At 46.6% G+C, this 19,460-nt stretch overlaps 5 protein-coding genes across 5 annotated transcripts; 1 reads left to right on the forward strand and 4 right to left on the reverse strand.

Annotated features, from left to right (window-relative positions):
- Positions 1 to 1,304: 1,304 nt before the first annotated feature.
- GL218_07015 (uncharacterized protein) lies at positions 1,305 to 2,742 on the reverse strand (the record flags this gene model as incomplete). The annotated part of the gene is made up of 2 exons (XM_033583756.1): positions 1,305 to 1,618; positions 1,668 to 2,742. 2 exons carry the CDS (start codon positions 2,740 to 2,742, stop codon positions 1,305 to 1,307), a joined length of 1,389 nt encoding a protein of 462 aa, XP_033432848.1.
- A 1,684-nt stretch (positions 2,743 to 4,426) lies between these two features.
- GL218_07016 (uncharacterized protein) lies at positions 4,427 to 5,163 on the reverse strand (the record flags this gene model as incomplete). Its single annotated transcript, XM_033583757.1, has 4 exons — positions 4,427 to 4,513; positions 4,690 to 4,735; positions 4,888 to 4,947; positions 5,012 to 5,163. 4 exons carry the CDS (start codon positions 5,161 to 5,163, stop codon positions 4,427 to 4,429), a joined length of 345 nt encoding a protein of 114 aa, XP_033432845.1.
- Positions 5,164 to 5,726: 563 nt separating this feature from the next.
- On the reverse strand, positions 5,727 to 7,359 carry GL218_07017 (Protein disulfide-isomerase; the record flags this gene model as incomplete). The annotated part of the gene is made up of 3 exons (XM_033583758.1): positions 5,727 to 6,885; positions 6,943 to 7,159; positions 7,215 to 7,359. The coding sequence occupies 3 exons, from the start codon at positions 7,357 to 7,359 to the stop codon at positions 5,727 to 5,729; spliced, it is 1,521 nt and encodes a 506-aa protein (XP_033432846.1).
- A 2,352-nt stretch (positions 7,360 to 9,711) lies between these two features.
- Positions 9,712 to 15,476, forward strand: GL218_07018 (uncharacterized protein; the record flags this gene model as incomplete). Its single annotated transcript, XM_033583759.1, has 4 exons — positions 9,712 to 10,377; positions 10,432 to 11,376; positions 14,057 to 14,929; positions 15,024 to 15,476. The coding sequence occupies 4 exons, from the start codon at positions 9,712 to 9,714 to the stop codon at positions 15,474 to 15,476; spliced, it is 2,937 nt and encodes a 978-aa protein (XP_033432838.1).
- A 188-nt stretch (positions 15,477 to 15,664) lies between these two features.
- Positions 15,665 to 17,491, reverse strand: GL218_07019 (Vacuolar fusion protein MON1; the record flags this gene model as incomplete). Its single annotated transcript, XM_033583760.1, has 1 exon — positions 15,665 to 17,491. One exon carries the CDS (start codon positions 17,489 to 17,491, stop codon positions 15,665 to 15,667), a length of 1,827 nt encoding a protein of 608 aa, XP_033432839.1.
- Between the last annotated feature and the right edge of the window lie 1,969 nt (positions 17,492 to 19,460).

The raw sequence follows: 19,460 nt of genomic DNA on the forward strand, positions 1-19,460 counted from the left end.
TAGATCCGGATGTATGTCCGGAGGTGTATCCAGATGTGAATCCAGATATATGTTCAGATGTACGTCCGGGTGTATGTCCGGATGTATGTCTGGGGGGGAGTGGAGGTGAGAGTTGTGGAGAGCTGGAGGATGAGTGGTCTGGCGTGCCGATGCCTGGCCAGTTCCCGATGTCGAACTGGTTGGTAGGGAGACTCAACGTCACTCATGGTGGTGATGACGAGTACAGCCTTTCACCCGGGCAGCCTTTGGAAGCCCAGTTCGCCGATATCAGCCAAACCGAATTGGACTTCGATCCAAATATGGGCTCGGATTTAGACCTGTCGTCACTGAACTTCATTGATCCTAGTGCTGGGCAGCCTTCCTTATTAGAAGAGGAGCAAAGTGGACTATCCACGGGCACGCGTTCAGAAAAGGGCTCAGCAGAAAATCTTACGGGACCGGATTTCGTGTGCGAGACATGTGACGTCTCCTTCCCTTCCCAGGGCAAGTTAAAGTATGTCTTCCATGATAAAGAGGAAGAGATAGGAGTTCGTACTCACCACTTCACAGTACACATAATAGACGACACGAGAGAAATCACCGTTGCACCCAATGCGACCGGTGTTTCTCAGAAGCACGAGACCTACGCCGCCACGTACAGTCGATCCACCAGCAGGAGGAGGACCAATGTCCTCAGTGTGAGAAGAAGTTCAAACGACGGGGTGATAACTTGCGACGGCACATGACGCGCTATTGCAAGTATAGGAATAGGGGCATGGTTTAGGGGGATGAATTGGCCAGTCGCACAGGCACGCCGGAAGATTAAATACAAAGGCAAGGGCATTTTTGTTATCGCTCTACGCAATAGGACACACTGCTTTGAGGTAACCGCCTTCTTGATCGATCTAATGATGTATTATAAAAGATTATAATATGTCATTAGATCGATCAAGAAGGCGGTTCAGTCCAACCTCTGGCCAAATTCCGTCACTAGATAGCTATCTGAATTAGTAAGGATGCTGACCTTGTCGGTCTCAACGCCGACGATGTACGTTGAGACCGACAAGGTCAGCATCCTTGCTGGTAGGTCTAGTGCAGTCATTAATTTAAGTAAATCCCTTGCCATGCAAGCTTACTTTAGGCATATTCTCCCGAATCCATGACTTCGTCTGGTATAAACCGACGTATCCCTATCTCAACAATATTGACTATCATAACTACTAAGAACAGGAGGCTACCGTAATTTTACTCGAGCATCATGGCTAGATAGAATTCATTCATTCATTTCACGCCTTTTGATTTTAATCTAAATTACTGCTCACTAACTACGGGTATACCTTTCCAGCAAGCGTGAAAGTGGATGGATCCGACGTATCGACTGTATATTCCCATATCTGGTCATCAGATATCCCGTAGAACGTCGCGTCCGTCGTCATCGCAATAGCGGAGAAGTTCGTAGACTCTCCGTCAACAAAGTTAATCTGCGGAATCGCATTATAGCTTGTCCCATCCCATCGAGCCCCCTTTACACCCCCGTCTGTAGATAGGGCGACGAAAAGCGCTTCGTTCCAGTTATTCATCGTAGTAGCGGCGAATTGCCGTGTCATTAGAGGGTCAACATCGTCTAATATCGTTCCATCTAGTATCGGTTAGCATAGGCTTCGCGTGTGATGAGAACCCGACCTTACCATCTTGCTTCCAGTTCCAATCTCCTATGAACGTCGTCTTGCCCATCGAACTCGGCCTCCTTTGGGAAGCAAGCGTCAGTCCATGGACATAAGTCCCATTAAGCGACGGTACCAAAGCTAGGCTAGCCCCGGCAGAAACGGCGTTGGCTCTAATTACCGGCTCTGTGTTGTTATCCCAATTGCTGGCATTTGCGATCCTAATGAACCCCTCTCGCCCCTGGTATGCGAGAATCCAGTTTCCTACGCAGTTTTCTCTCGGACAGCGCTGCCAAGCCACCGATAGCTGAGTGTTATTCCATGTCCGAAGTATCGACGAACTATATGTCCAGAAATTGGGGTTTCCGACCGGATTGTTCAAATTCACCCAACTAATGGTAGGGTCTGGGTCGGTCGAAGCCTCTGAGAACCAGACGTGCACCTCGTACAGGGAACCCCATCTATTATCAGCAGACGCGCAAGCCAGGGACGTCCCCGGGATTGGGTGAATAGGTCCCGTAGTCGATGATGATAGTAGCTGGCTGACGTTCTTTGTCGTCCACGTCTTATTCTCCGAGTCCCACTGCCGAGTAATGATAGCATTGTAAGGATCTTGAAAAAACACGTGTCTGTGAGTATTGCCTTGGGAGTCTGTCCAGTTGGAAGCCGCAAGTTTTGATGTACTTAGGATATTAACATTTTCTGTCGTCCCCGGTTCTGGTCCCGGGTCTGGCGTTGAACTCGAATCGCTGTGGCTGCTAGACAAGCCTCCAGCAACACCTCCGGCGATGGCTCCGATTATAATTAGTATGACAACCGCTAGGACAATGTAAAAGGTGCGTGGTAATAGTCCACATATCCTTCGCTTCGCATTGCCGTCATTCTGTCCCTGGGCAATTGCTGCCTCCGTATCGACGCCCTTCACTTCTGGAGCATCCCATGCGTTGAGTGTGGAGACTGGCTGCGGATATTCACTTTCTGGATGAGGTACCACTTCTTTGTTTGAACCCTCTAGGACCTGTGGATTCGAAGCCTCTACGCTTTGCACCTCGAGCGTGCTGTAAGGTTCGGAGCCATGGTGGTGATCTACCGATGCCATCGAGACATAGCTACTTCAGACAGTAGCTGGATGTTAAATGAAGACAAGACTTCCAGCATCGCCGTAGGCGAGTTCCCCTCGCACTCCCCAAGGGGCGTAGATATTTAAATGATCGACGTTCAGTAGCGTCCTTCTCTGTTCCATCCTTGGCTTCATTTAGTATCCTAAACACTCTGACGTATAGTCAGATTTTGGATTCTGCTTGGCAACCCAGCCTACTCTTAATTGGTACAAGGAAGCATTCGAAGGACCGAAAACAATAAAAATATGGATAAAAGTCAGCCTTCACGTGTAACGAGTGTTGCAATAAGTGATCCACAACTTATGGAGCTCGGTATATATCAGCCTATAATACTTATTAGTACGTAGTCGATACTAGGTCAAGCGTTGATCGTGTTGGTACTATTATTTGCCATTCAAACTATTCAAAACATATAAGCCTCGATAGACCCATATGTGAATTAGCTCCGCCATCCTTCCTCGTTCCCATATCCAAGCATCTTATGCTCGGTATTTTGAGATGTACCCCATCTCACACGTGCATGTCGATCCTCATAAGAACATGAACGCACCACTACGCGGTTTTACATAGGGCTGAAGATGGAACTTTTTTTTTTCAGCTGCCGTACTGTCAGCATTCCTGTAAATTTATTCTCGGTGTATTATGTCCTTCTCGAAGTTTTAACCGAAGCTGCTGCGCATTAAAAGTTTGAAGTTCACCACAATGTTCTTATTTAGGTAGCTATCTCCTAAGATTAGTGAGATGTCTTATGGGGGTTGAAAAGCTTTAGGATAATGAGAACTCATAGCTTGCGCACACACACATTCTCTCCTTTTTTTTGTTTAACTTTTTCTTTTTGTCATTTTGAATGACTTGACGTTCTGGTTCACGAAATATCTATTGGTAATATTTTTTCATGTTAACACATAGGTAATATAACTTCAAGTATCATTCCTACTACTTCTCGCTACTTGTATAAAATTGTTAAAAACTTATTCAACTTGATGAGCAGGTAGAATTTGTGTGATTGGCAAGCAATAAAAAAACTGGTTGCCCAACCTTTTTTGCGCTTTGGCTAGTAAAACTCAACAACGAGATGCCTGGCAGCACAAGAGGGAAATAGCACCTAAGTTAGAAAATAGTTATTCGGACAAAATTTCATTAATCAGACCACCGAATCGTACTTTAGAAACATCTGGCCACAGTTCATAAGTGCATGCGGCCCGGCCCGGTTAAAAGTGGAACCTCTCCGGAATCTACCTAAGCTGAGATCCGGGAGCTGTCGGATATGTTGAGATGTGGTGTAACAGGTAGTCAATAAAAAGCTACATTAGGTATTGAACCAATTTTAAGGAAGGCACCTGTATATCTATGGTTCAAGCATATTGAAGCAGACATGTTGCGTAATGTACGGTTTCCGAGGACGGGAAGTAGCATAGATATGAAATGCATAGTCTTGCAGAACCATTATAAATGTGCTCTTGTTACTGTATAGTTTAGCCATCAATGCTTTTAACTCCCCGCTAGCTGACAAAAAACTAATGTTCTTTTGAGGTGCGAACCCTTTGCATGTTGCTTTCAGTGTCGAGAAATGTATGTACGATGCCCATATTCCTACACCATTACCCCCCATCACCTATCCAGTCGTCCATGCCCTATATCCGACCCTGCCCGTCCGTCCGTTTACTTCTTTTTCCTTTCCGCGGCGTCCATCTTATCTTCGAGTTGCTGTACGTACGTGTTCAGTCGTTGGCATGCAGCCTGTAGAGCCTGTTTTCCGGACACCACAAGTCAGTCGGGGTGTTGCTTCCGAAGGAGTCGAGGTCGAGAGAGAGGAGGATAAGGAGGAATTCATGGCTAGGAAAAGAAATCGCTAAAAGTGGTCCCCAACTCCAAAGCTGGAAAGAAAAACGCAAGATTCGGAATAATCAAATGCAGTAACGCACATAGATGTCCTCCGTTAATAACTCGTTGGAGGCCTTATATTCTCGTCTATTGAACTTAAGGTTAGTATTTTATTCTCGCCTGTTCATATAAACGATGCTTTTGGTTGGAATCCCTATGATATAAACGTCATGTATTCGCATAGAGCGTATTCATGGATTCTAGAGACCTATAGAACGTAATTGCGAGGTTATACTGACAGGACATAGCTGTAAATGCCAGCACCCGCGAGAGTCGAACCGAGGAGGAAACCAAAGAGTCTGTCGCAATTCATGTGCCATTAGTCTCTAAGTAAACCCTTCTATTATCGTACATATAACTCACCCTCCACGAAAGGCACCCACGGGCTTGCGAACAGGTAAGGGAGTAGTTGCGTCGGCCATCGTTCGTGCTGTCGCATGGAAGCTGCGTGTAGCGCGCATTGGAACGGCCATGGAGGCGCTTTGAAGTCGGCCTAGTAAAACCTTCGACGCCATGGTTCTCGAACAACGAAATTTATATATTTCCGTGCGCGATGTTTAAATTGATTCCACTAAAGTCAATGTTGTTTTAAAGTTGGGTGGCCAAAGAGCTTCAAAGAGAACGTCAATTAATTGAGTTAAGAGTTCCCAAGGTGGGTCCTAAACTTACTCAGGCCACGGATATTTCTCGGCAGGACCTTGATAGTTGGTCAATCTCGGGAACAGCTCACTAAACGAGTCCTCTTGGTTGGCTACTGCTACTACTACATTTAGGTGCCTGATCTGCTGATGTGTACTACATTTTGTTAGGTAGGTACGTAAGGCTAGAAATATTACCTTACTACGTACAGCACATTATCAATAAACAGCATCAAAACCATCATTAAGACCAAAATTAAGACCAAAACAATCATGAAACATATAAACGGAAAATTCATGACCCTTTATGCTGAACTACCTGAAGTCAACATTCGTATCCCAGTCCCAATGACCCAACGTACCGGCCGATTAAGGTGTCCGGTTCGTATAACTAGAAAGTGTACATTTGCTTTTTCTTGACTTATTCTCGATTCCTTAGTTTACAACTCGTCGTGCGTCGTCTGCGCAGCCTCGCTGCTGGTAGACTTGGATTCAGTTGCAGCGGGGGAAGCGGGGGTCTCTTCCTCTTGTCCCTCCGACACCTCGGCCTTGTATTTGCCGTTCTCCTTAACAAACTTGATCAGATCCTCAACAGTTCGGCTACCAGAGTAGTTGACCGGCTGGTCCTTGGCGCCAGCGGGGTACAACTTGATGGTGGGGAAACCCTGGATCTCATCCGGCACGTCGTTGGCAGTGGCGTCAACCTTTGCGATGACGACCTTGTCCTTGAACTCACTCTTGCTGTACAGAGAAGCAAGGTCCTCGTACTTAGGGGCGAGAGCCTTGCAGTGACCGCACCAGGGAGCGTAGAACTCAATCAAGACATCCTTGGTGTCATCCAAGACAATCTCCTCGTACGTCTTGCCAACAACGACGGTGACCGCGCCCTCCTGCTTCTCAGGAATCGGCTCAGACTTAAGGCTAGGCTCAATCTTTCCAGCCGCGAAGTCGTCAACGAAAGTGCTGATAGTGTCATAGGTAATCTCCTTCTCTTGGTCGAAGGGAAACTTCTGGTTCTTAACGGTCTCCTGGATGGCGAAGGACGGGAATTTATCGGCCTTGAGGTTAAGGTTGTTGGCGTGAGCACCGAAAGCCTGGGCATCGATGGTAGCAAAGTTGATCTTGCCACGGTACTTCTCGGCGACGGGCTTGAGAGCATCGCTGAGTTCCTTTCGCTCCTCGGCAGTCTCGGAGAAGATGTAGGCAAGAGGGATACCGGCAGACATGTAGCCGGAGTAGGTGTCAGGGCCGACCTCACCAATCAGGGGTGTGGAGGCAACCTTAGCGAACTTCTCAATAGCCTCCTCGTCGAACTTCTCCGAGAAGGTAGCCTTGCCCTCATCGAACTGCTTGTATAGAACAACGGCCGGTGCCTTAACACCCTCGGCCTCAGCCAATGCAGCATCATTAGTGGCACCAAAAAGGTAAGAGTCCCTATACTTCTCAGCAACTTTGGTGTAAGTCTCGTTGGAGGCCTTGTCAGAGGCGTCGATGTAAGCAACCAAGACAACCTTGTCGGCGGTCTTGAAGTCCTCGAGGGTTTCCGAGGTCAGAAGCGAAACGGCGGGGAGGGACTGCTTGATCATGTATGAAGTGATTCTATAAGTCAAGTCAGCAATTACAAGCGGACGTAATTGGATACAGTGGATTACTTACGCAGCAGCTTTCCTTTGTCCGGTGTAAGGAGTGATGCTCTCTAGACCACGGAAGATCTTGAGCGTTGGGTAACCCTCGACGCCATATGTTTGGCAGAGTTCGCTCTCCTCTGTGCAATCGACCTTAGCCAACTTGATCGCCTTCTCCTTCAACGTAGTAGCGGCCTCTTCGTACTCAGGCGCGAGCGCCTTGCAGTGGCCACACCAGGGAGCGAAGACTACACAGAGTATTAGCTACAGCTCTGATACCTCGTGGTTAGAAGCACAACTTACACTCTGCTAGAACGAGGCCATTGCCCTTGACGAATTCCTCAAAGGTGTCCTTGGTTAGTTGTGTGACATCTGATGCAGCATCTGCAGCATGAACGCCTGTGCTGGCTGCAAGCAGGCCAAAAAGAAAGTTCCGAGCCGTGTACATGGTGAAGCACCTGAATAGTAATCGACTAGGTTAGCTATCTCAGATTGCGATATCTAGGTGGAGGAGGTTGCAGAAATAGAACTAGGGAAGCCTGTAGAAATGCAGTGGGGGGATAACCATGGAGATAGAAAAAAAAAATTAGTTTAACGCACCTATAATATTACCACTGGCTACGTAGAAGAGCAATGAACTATCGGAGAAAAAAAACTGAAGTGAACGTAGAATGTAGATGAAGACGTTTTGTATTCTCCTACAATGGCATATGTGTCCCCTTGAGAACAGGGAAGGTGAATTTGGAGAAGATTGACAAAGTTGGATAAATGGCTGAATGGTTCCGAATATCTGGCCACAGTCTGTCCAACCCCAAGCTTAATCATCAGATAGTTCAGAACCGTGCCCACTAAATATCTACTAAATATCTGTGGCTTACGCAGCTCTAGCAGATGGCCTAGACAATTATTAGAAATGCAGGGACATAGAAAGGCCCCACCTCTAGATAGAGCTAAACAAGCTTATCAAGCAGTGTGGAGTTTAATTGATGGGCAAACTTAATGACAAGTGTTCTCTTTTCTGCCCCTCTTGCCACTAAAAATCTGAGAAAGTACCATGTACGGAGAGCGCACCGCCACCTATCCGATGGGATTTTTGGGGAACCCCTGCAACGAATCCACCTAATTCTATATGTACGACGTACCTTGCTACCAACCCCACTCAGATGCCTCAATCGCAAATAAATTAAGTCAGATCAACACCCAGATCAGTAATTCCGGAAGGAAGGGCTCGAGGATTTAAACGAATATAATGACGGAAGTCACAATACCCGGTAGGCTCGGTTCATAAACCCGTCGATGTGACTTATGAATACTTGGATGTATCAATCTCTACCTAATGTATTCCAACTGGCCAGTTGTCAACTTTCTAACGTTAAAGCAATGGCTGAATGGCTGAATGGCTGCTGTTATCAGGTGGTTACTAAATTGTCGTACTAGGGATTGATTCGTTACAAATCAAGGGGATTATCGACTACATATGAGACCTTGTGATATGCATATCTATATCGGCAGCTTATTCCATTGATCACATCTACCATCCCTGCATATGGAATGTTGATTAATGCACGCTGCCAGATTTATTGCATAGATTGCAGTCCATTCCGCAGCGAGGCTGAAAATGAGCCCCATCTCAGGACCCTGAACGTTGTAATAAATTTGGTCTTTGCGACGCTACCACTTCCTATAGCATCTTCAATGAGAAATTGCAAGTAGTCATGCTAACTATCGATTTCGCTTGATTTAACGTTATTAATTTCTCGAGACTAAAGTTAATATGTTAGTATAACAACCTGAGTAGGTCATGTTTATTAGTTTAGGTACGCTTGAAAGAATTACATTTAGTAGCTGGTCAGGTAGGCATATGAGCGGACGAAGTAGGATTAATAAATTACATAGTATCTCAAAATGCAAATACTTAGGTCAGTATTTAATTCCCTCCGAGCTTTCTCTAGATTTCAAATACATTATACAATTGCCCGTGTAGAAAATTCAAAAGTGTACCGGATATTTCGAATTATTTGGAGATGAATAGTTATGCTACTATAAAAATTACGTATAAAACATCTAATAATAACTACTAAACACTTAATGGTATCTATGCTACTACTCATAACTCGCATAGGGTTAATAAGAAATGCTTCTTTTAGCTTTTATCATAGCTTAAGTGTAGAAAAGAAATAGTTCTAAAAGGAACTAGAAAATGTCGTGTTGATATATAGACTCATGTATCTTTCGATATCTGGGTATACCGTGAGAGTTATGGTTACTTATAAGATATAGATGGTTAATAATGTCGGCCCCTCTCTCTTACATAAAGCTTAAAAGGGGTAGGTAGCGGCTTTTATATGGAAGGTATCTACGAGTTGGCGTATTAAGAAGTTACGATTAGTATTTGATCAGGTGAGTAGTCAGATGAGAAGTGCTCTTACCTTTTCAGTTTCCTCTGTTTCCTCTAACTACCACATCTAAGGAATTTGGTGATTTGACTTTCCTTTGAATACCTTTTTGCACGCTTGAAGTTGTCTACCTTTTAGTACTACATGAAGTGTATAGGTACTCTCGCAATACCACAGACATTTTCCCACTTTGTCCGACTTCAACATCATATCTCGTCTGGCGACTTTGTGAACCGACGAAGCCTCTAGACCCAAAAATTAGGCTCGATGTCGCTCTAGGTCCAGCCAACTAGGATCTCTTCTTAACCCCATGTCGAACCCAAATAATTTTTTTTTTTTAATTTCATCATCTAGTGTTCTTCTTTGCTCCTGTGCCGACCTCTCCATCTGAACCACTTCTCCTGATGGATCATCATCGCTTGCCGCGGCATAGCTCAAGTCATGGCACTCTTCATAGTAGTTATTCTCATGGGCGATCTGCTCACGGGCCATCCCCTGTTCGCCCATTGCACAAACCTCTCCGAAGTGTCAACGAGAATTCCGTTTTGCTACCTTCGCCGGGTGCATTGGAGAGCATGCTAAAAACTACGACAGAGACGGGAGATATCGGGATTTTCAGCATTAAACCTGTGCCTCCGTTGCCGCAACGAAGAGGTACGTTTTCTGAAATCAGTCAACAACGCCCATCACCTCGTCCTTCTATTGAAGAGCTACAACGTCGGAATAATGGCAAAATTTCCCTATGTAGAGACACTGCCTCTGAAATAATTTCAATGCACGACTCGGAGAGTCATAAATCCACTACAAGCACATTGACCCCCACATGTTCAGATGACATTGGACTGCGCTCATATTCAATGACTACGTGTGGATCCCGCCACCTTTCTCATCATAAGTCGACAACGACTTTGCAGAGTCAGGCTAGTGGAGGTCCGCTTCAACGTCCTCGATCGCCCTTCCCATATCCAACGCGTTTGAAGCGACCTGGAGTTCGCCCAGCTTCTCCGGCCCTTACAGAAAGCGGGCGAGTTGACTATAGTCGTATGGTGGAAATTGATCGAGCCTCATATGTAAGTATTAAAATCCCTATGTGGAATTATTAAATTCTTACCAATGTGCTTCAGAGAACTGTCCATGGCCCATACAAACCCTCTTACCCCCCTACACCACGAAGACCTGCTCCTCTAGGTCTCCGAGCAGACGTCAATTTATCCACTGTTTCGCTACCCTCACAAGGTCTGCCGCCTCTTAGCCGTAATAGGCCACCTAGACCCTCTTCAATTCGGACCCATTCCACGGCCTCGATGGCATCTTATAATGCCCCGTGTCGCGAAAGGTTCGACAGTTCTTCGTCTAGGACGTCGAGTCTTACCTCACTTGTGAATATGTACCACAGGACGCCACACACGCCTAGAGTTGGTCCGAGTGGACTTTCCACTACTGTACCACGTTACTACGACTATACCGAAGGGTTCGAGAATAAACAACCGCGCGCTATAACTCCAGTTCAACCTTTCGCTCCGGTCCCTACTCGCGTATCCAATTGTCACCGCCCACTAGTACTACAGGACTCCGATGAGAATCTAGCGGTTGCATTTGGAGAGCGGGATTCGGCATTTTTTGAAGCTGGTAGTGGCAGTCCTGGCAGGGTAGACGGGCTCGAAGCTTTGAACGATACGAACGGGCGTCGCGTAGAAGACTATCAAGCTACGGTGGATCGAGTACCTTCCCGTTGCCGCACCGGTTCCATCCGTTCCGAGAGTAGATCCATCGCATTTGACGGCTTAGAGACGGATAGGAGGCTAGAAAGGGGAAGTGATATTGACCTATTGCCGTCGCAAGTAGGTAGAGATTCTATGGATACATTCAACCCAAGTCTTGATCTAGAGTCAAGAGACGCTCCAACATATAGATACGCGGACTATCGCTTGACAGCTACACCGAAGACGAAGGCACATTCTCCAGAGAGACAGGTCCAGGTCCTAGGTGGTAGAGCTCCTACAATTCGAAGCGAGCAAGGAGTCATATTAAGGGACGACACCCAGGGCGAGACTCTAAACGAAGATGAAGTAGGAGAAAGTGGTGTAGGGGACCCAGCTGAAGGACAAGCCAATCGAAGTTTTCAAGACCACTCCATCATAAAACGACCATGTTCTGAACCAACTCAAGAGCTCTCGAAGTCCATCAGGCACGATACCGAATACGAGGCTCAAAATGGATTCGGCACGATAGCCCGTGCTTATTCAGATTGTAGTAGAACTGCGACTCGGAGTGGTGACCTTGGAATGACGGTCATAAGTGGTTCCGGCACCCGCGAATATAATACTCGTGATAATGCCACATTTGCCGCTAATAGGGAAAACAGGGAAAACAAGCACGGTGGAATTAGAGACGGTAATACTATCTCATCCTCAGCAACCCAGACAACAGTCGTACAGAGACAGCGGTTCCAGCGTCATAAGAGGAACCAGGCAGTCCCCAGAATTAGCACCAGCAGCTTGCCCAGAGATGACAACGAAGGCTTTCCTTATATCTCGCCATCTTGTTCTACTACACCTATCGTCTCACCGAAACCGATTTCACCTGCGCGTCAACTAAAGCTGAAGAACAGCATACCTCAACTAATGAAAGCCCTACCACCTTTGCCTGGAGATCCTGATTATATGCCACCCCCAACACCAAGTATACAGAGCACGTCAAGTAGCGATACTGACTTTGTCGAGGTTCTCGCCCCATTTAAATTTTCTAAGTCTCCTACCCTCCTTCAGTTTAAAGATGCTGTAGTCAGAGTACCGGAGTGCGATCTCAAAGATAATCGAGCAATACGATTACATAAAAGTGCTCCAAAGTTGAGACTCAGAATTAAAACTTCCAATAGCTCGGATGCTACAATCGCCTCCGGAACAGGGTTCTATAATAATGATATGGAGCGATATTGGCCTTCTGGAACTCCTCATACATATCTTAGGGGTCAAAACGCCGATCGTGGTATTCGAACGAGAAGTAGGAATAAGTTGAGACTTAGATCATCCAGAAGCACTGTTGCTAGTACTGCCCCGTCCGCTAGAGTTCGCCGGAATGTAGATGGAGAGGCACGAGATCATACAAATGGCATTACACGACAAAATCCGAGGGACTTGTTCACATTCTCAACCAACTTAAGTCCTACCCCTTCTTCAATAAACGGAAAGTCGCCGCAACCACAATGCATTGAGGACTCTTCTACTAGGGGCACATCTGACATTGACCCACCAAAAGAAGCAGCACCTCAATTTGAACAACGGACATCGCTGGCGAATAGAGAAGCTCGGAATAAACCACTATATGATTCACGATCTATGGAAACTCGTGCAAGCTCTAATGTCAGACAGCCTCGGGGCTTGAGAAGACGTTTATCGGACCTTCATTGTCTGTTAGCACGACCTCCAGGGCCAGTTTCAACGATAACAGACACGACTATCGAGCAGGGCGGGATGGGAAATAAGACGAGTCGAGGTGTTACGCCATCAAATATTAATATCGTCAGTCGCCAATCCGCTTCGAGAGATGGGCATTCAATTCGAGGAAACTACGGTCGAGCTGGATTTAGTCGAAGGGTACGGTCCAGAATCCTCAAATGGGTCAAAAACGCTAGAACAGCAGTGCGAGCATGCGCAAAAAAGAATCGCGATGCCTGAAAAACGAAACAGGGTTGGAATATTACCTTAACCTAGTCACTTAGTTGTCCGTAACAGAAAGTCTCAAAACCATAGGTTCGACCTTCGTTGGATTACACTACAAATAGGTCTTAATCAGCCAGTTTTTGGAACAAATTTTGGACCCATCGCCGGTCAGGTCCGGACGGATGCTTTTCCATGTTTGCTTGCTGTAGTCGGATCGGTAGTAATGGGGTAGGAAACTTGGTATAAACCGTCGTTGAGGGTCCCCTTAAGCAGGGTAGATCGGGTTTGGTGAGACTTTGAGCATGCCATGTACTTGCAGTAGCTAGCTACCTTTGTGTTCACTTTATAATAGTCTCCAACAACATGACGTACTTGATGGCCCAGACTTTATAACTGATCCTGAGCTTCCCTAGATTTTTGACTGAAATTACATGCTGAATTTAGCTCCGGTGAATAATCAAGACAAGAGCTAGGTAGAGAGATAAAATTTTCTACATGATTATCTGTTGGGGATAAAGAGGTCTGAGAGAAGACTGGAGATAGCGATTAAATCAGCTATATTTAACATCTAAGCAGATGCTATAGAATATAGAGAAGTATGTGTATACTTTGGTGTGCATTGTGATTATTCAAACTGTGACTAAGTGCACTCGACAGCATTATAACCTTCGTCTTGTCATAGCTAAAGCTGAGGAGGGACTAGTATAAGTTGCGCTCATACTCTAATATGAAGGGCTTGTTCGCACTTCTTCCCCCCTTTTGATCTGTTCCTCCCATTCTTCCCATTTTCTCCCTTTCTCTACTTGAGTAATAGCTTAATACTTAATAACATATGTTTAGCTAGGTTCTTAGATTAACTTGCTGATAACAGCATCATAATCGGGAATCTATGCTTAGCATACTTGTTACATTCGTTCACATTAAAGCAGTGGTAGATAAGTGCTAGTTATTTGGGCAAACTATTGCTTAGCAATGAAATTCGTCGCTAAGTCCCCCTAACATTCTTCACTCAAACAATAACTAGCACCGATTGAAACGAGAATAAAACCGACTCATCTTTACGTATCTGAGTATTTTAAAAGTGCAGATACATACGATCGGAATGGCATCATCTCCTACGGGCTCTTCTAGCCAGCAACAACCTACGTTCTTGCATACCAACGGCAAGAAAGCAGCCATGATAGACCCTTACGGAAATCACCTGCCTATGTTCGGCGATGCCAACACTATGCTAAGCAAGAATAATTTATCTATATTTGATGTCGATATTGATGCACAAAACCGATCTTATTCCTCTACGCCTGCATCTGAATACCCAGCTGAACCATCACTTCACCGCAGCGCCGCCCAGTACATCGACCTTTCTGCACTGGACTCGTCTCGCCCACCTAGCCCTTATTTCAAGTACCGTGAGAAGGGACTTCGCAACGAGATCAGCTCTTCTACATTAAGTTCGTCGGCAAATGATGCGATACCTTATCCCGTGACGATAAAGCAGCTGTCGCAAGGGACGAGGTTTATCGAACAACTACCCCCACCACCTCAGTTCGGAGGAGTAGAAGATGTGAAGCCGGATCCATCTCATGTTAACCAAGGAAAGCGCTCTGCACCTGCCGTGTCGTCGGTTCAAGATTATTTGCACAGAACACCGCTTTCATCCAACTACCAGGGTCAAAGCAGCACCAGCAGCAGTCAACAGCAGGACTACCAAGGAAACCCCAACATACGACTGAACGGAAGCAGTGAGCCGAAGCTGGCGAACAACCAGGCAAATGAGCCTGTGAAGGGAGTAGCAGACGGAATGGCCAATGGGAAATCCAACGGGTCGGCAAGCAGACCTACGAATGGTACTGCACACAGAGCTACCAGCGGACAAAGGAGCGAGAACAGACACGCGTCTACGCCTAGCCAGAAAAGCCAGAGGGCTCAAGGAAAGAGAGATAGGATTTGGCCCTGGAAGGTAAGTTCTAGTTCTAGTTCTAGTTCTAGTTCTCATCCTTCAAACCCCAGCCCCAAGACAAGACCAAATTCTAACCAAGCACCTAAACGCACAGGAGGGAACATGCCACAAGATCGCCGCCGATACTTGGCAAAAGATAAAAGCCTTCTTCGGGCTCGACACGACGCCTCCACCCGACATGGCTAATGGGAATGTCGGACAAGAGGAAATCGAGCTGAACGAGTTGCCGAGCGAACCCCTTCGTTCCCGGCAAAAAGCACCTGGATCTAACTCTGCGAATCCGACATCGCGGCCCCGACGAGCTGCGAGGCGTGGCAGGAATAGGAATAGCAACGGGGATAAGAATCCCTTGCGGCGAACGAGGGCCCACTCTGGATCTCGCCCGAGCAGACACACACCCAAGGATCCGTACGATAATGGCTTCTTGTCTGCACCTAAAAGCACTACCTCGAGCAGGGGAGCCTCATACAACGCCGGGGCGAACGGCGAGCGAGCCAGCAAGAAGACTCCCAGCAGCACGAGCCAGTGGTTTTCCAGGCTATTATAAGCCCGCAGGATACGGGTGGGTGCCTTGCTTAAGGCACCATATACGATGGCGACAGTTATCCGATTAAAAGCCGAGGATTTCATCAATACCTATCTTAGGCACTTACAGGCGAGGCGAGGATAGGGGAGAGATTGCAATGCGTAATTCGCGATGATAATTAATAATGGTAATTTTGATTTTTCTGTTTTTCAAAACACGCCTCCGCCTATAATAAACAACCGCTCCTCCTCGCGCTTCGCCCACTGCATGATCTTATTAGCGCCCTGCGTCATGACGGTTCGCGAGGCGTTGGGCCCGGCTACGCAGTAGAACTCAAATATCGGCGTGATCCACGCTAGCGATGTGGTGTCCTCCCCGACGCAGTGCAGAACTTTTACGTGCGTGTGCTTGGCGTGGATGGTGGAGTGCAGGTTGTGGTAAAGGGACATGAGTCGCCGGTGGGAGATGAGGTTGGAAAATGTTGGGCGCAGAGAGGGCATGCAGAACTGGACGTTGGCCCGCGACTTGAATAAGAAGTGGCTGATGTGGGTTCCTGGTGCGATCTCGTTCATTTTTGGGCGTCCCTGCTGTGCTGCAGTTTTGATTATGTCTAGATGTCCTTTTTTCTTTAGTTCGGCTACGACGTCGTCTCGCATGTTTTGTAGGTCGAAAAAGCTCTCTTTATCCGGGCTTATTAATATAATTGCAATCTCCTCGCTAGCCGCACTTAAGTTTCTCTCCGACTCTGGATCAACATCCAGAAAACTAACATACATGTAAAGATAACCGCGGTTGTTGAAAGCTGGCAAGCAGAGTGGGATCCAATTTTCACCGCCTCCAGCTTTAACACCGCCAGACTCAAATAGCATATTGAAAATAAGCTGTAGGTCGCTTGGGTGAAGGGAGTGGCGCCGTGGCCGGATGACGCTGACTAGCCTTCCGCCTGCGACTATTAGACCGTAGAGGAGTTTTTCGGTCTTGGTCTTTAGAAAAGCATTATTGATGGCGTGTCGGTGCGATTTCCTCAGTCTTAAACATTCCAGCGCTCCTAATAGAGCAGATGGAGATCCTCTAGTGAAACTATCCGCCAAAGAGGAGAGTAACGACTCAGTACCCTGTAGAGGTTTCCGTAGATCGGTGGATGGCCGATTAGCGAAAATATTAGTGAGAGTTGGGAGCGTCAAGGTTGATAGGATTTGCATGTAGAGGGCGTCAAGTTGAGCCCTCAACTGAGAGTCGCTCTCTCCAAGCTTACTTATAGCGACGAGGTAAAGGGGACCTTCTGTCACGATAACGAACCGAGTACTTCCAGCAGAAAAACCTAAAAGAGGGTTCTTAGCCCCCTGATAAAACGAGATGATGGTTTGTACAACGCCCATTGAAGAGTTGATCATTTCCAGGTCCCCATATCTACTATATATCGGTTTGCCAGCCGACGATAAAATCATAAAGTGTTTGAGCTTAGACTTCCAAAGTTTTAGTCTGGCCTCGTCGCTCCAGGACTCGCCGGGTTCGGGTATGTCATCGAATTCGCGGGCGAAATCGGCGAAAATCGTACCCTCATCGGCCCTGATAGTTTCAAAGGGCTGCACAGCTGCGGACTGCGAATGTAAGAGCATCCACGCGGGACTCTTCTTGCTCATGTCTCCGACAAGTAGACTCTCTAAGTCTCCCGGTGGTCGTAAAGTAGGTGCAAGACTCATGATACTCATAGACTCGTCTATGTCATTGCCCATGGAATTAAAGCCCACGCTTGCTGCCCCGGCATTTGTCGAACTAGACGTTTGCTCCGTGCCTTGAGAATTATTCTCCCCGACTGTCGAGAAGGTTCCACGTGACCCATCTGGAAATGAAAGCGTCTGGATATTCATAGATGAAATTGCAGTAGTCGGTTTTGACGATAAGTTCGGCCTCTCCGGCACTGCCGTAGTTGAATCATTGACTTGTGTTTGAGACGGTCTAGGAGGTAAAGGGGGAGGCCGTTCTCCGCCTAAGGCGGCAGCGTCCCCTGATGAGCCAGCATTCTCCGCGCTCATCGTACCTCCGTTTCCGTAAAGATTCGCTGTATCATCCTTTTTTTTAGTTTATCGAATAGTAAGTCGCATTTAATCTCAACTATCTATCGCCATTTTATGATACGCTCTCATTAGGAGAAGAGGTTGAGAAATTAATTATACCTAGGTATCAAGTCCAAGAAGTATGTAATAGCTTAGCTTACTCTAAAGTTACAATACAGGAGTTAAAGTGGTGGAAATGGTGGATCACCTTATCGTTATCTACCCTTAAACGTCATCCCTGGTTATCCTAATTCTAGTGGTGGTTTCGGAAAGGGAGATATCTTTAGCATAAAGCTGGGGAGTGTAGCCAATGAGATAGCTCTAAAACCTGCCCTGTTTCGAGGTACCGCTTTTATGCAATCGGGAAGTACCCTGACAAGTTGAACGGGATGTAACTTGTACCGGTTTAGCGGTTTAGCGGGTGCCTGCAACGTAATTCGCAAAAAAAGATCCAATGCGCTTCAATTATTTCAGCCTATGCCTTATTACTTGTACCTATCGTCTTGTGGCCCTTTCTTGAACCACAAACGAAACTCACAAAACAGATGCGCCGCGGCAAAGATATGCGCCTCGATTTTTCTTGTCTTGAACGCGACCCTATGGTCTTACGACTTGTGCCTCCTTAGTATCAGCTACGTTAATTATTATGGCACTCGAACCTGGTCCTCGTCGTTCCATCTCTCCCGATAGCTCTGGACAAAATACACCTATTGTAAGACAATGGAGAAATCAACTAGGCGCAGGTACTTCACACCAATGCCAATATTCCTCTTCAACTACTCATGCCTTGCTAACATAGTTAAACTGTAGAGGATACACCTATAAAAGATAAGCACTACCGAAAGTACGCGTCAGGCGTTGAGCGAGCCCTGTCGCTGTTTGATACAGCTTTAGAAGAATGGGCGGATTATATATCCTTCTTAAGTAGGCTGCTTAAAGTAAGAGCTTCGCCTCATACATATATCTTATATCTGTAACTATTGCGAATCAATATTAAGCTAACATATTTCTTATAGGCCTTACAAGCACGTCAAGCTAGTATAACATCCATCCCCTCCAAAACTCTAGTCGCAAAGCGCCTCTCGCAATGTTTAAACCCTTCGCTCCCTTCCGGTGTACACCAGAAAGCACTCGAGGTCTATACCTATGTATTCTCAATTATAGGAAAAGATGGCCTGTCCAAGGACCTTCCTCTTTACCTTCCAGGTCTTGCGCCCACCTTATCGTTTGCGTCCTTAACCGTTAGGGCGCCGTTCCTCGATCTCCTCGAAGCCCATGTTCTTCATGTAGATCCTAGGTCGTTACGGCCGGCAATGAAGAGTGTTATTTTAGCTCTTCTACCTGGATTAGAAGACGAAACGAGCGAAGATTTTGACCGAACGCTCAAGATATTAGAGAAATTCAAGGTGGTTATCCGACCTCCAAATTGTAGGGACCTTACGTCAACAGATTCGACCGGAGATGATTTCTTCTGGCAGTGTTTCTTTCTGGCTACAATCACAGGCCAGAGCCGGCGACCTGGTGCTCTTGCCTATCTCATTCGCAGACTACCAAAACTAGGGCACCCGATCACTCAGGAGGTAAACCCAAATAAAGCCCAAGAGACCGAGGCCGATGCGCTGTCGTCTGAGCTTTCGAATCTTGTAACTTCTCCTGAACCGGGTTTACTCCTTAGATGCTTCGCATCCGGATTAGGAGACGAACAGCTCCTCATACAACGAGGTTTTCTGGACCTTCTGGTTACACATCTTCCACTACACTCGAAGGTGCTACAGAAGAGGGTCAAGAGTGACGACCTAGAGCTTCTGCTTCGAGCCGCTGCTTGTGTTGTCATCCGGAGGGATATGAGTCTCAATCGGCGACTTTGGGCTTGGTTTTTAGGACCCGAACCTTCAAGCCAAGAACAAGAGAGTGGCCCGAAGTCACCCACTTCTCCCACCGACCAGCA

The sequence above is a fragment of the Daldinia childiae genome (genome assembly GCF_008694065.1).
Source record: "Daldinia childiae strain JS-1345 chromosome Unknown Scaffold8, whole genome shotgun sequence".
In the NCBI taxonomy this organism is placed as follows: Eukaryota; Fungi; Ascomycota; class Sordariomycetes; order Xylariales; family Hypoxylaceae; genus Daldinia; species Daldinia childiae.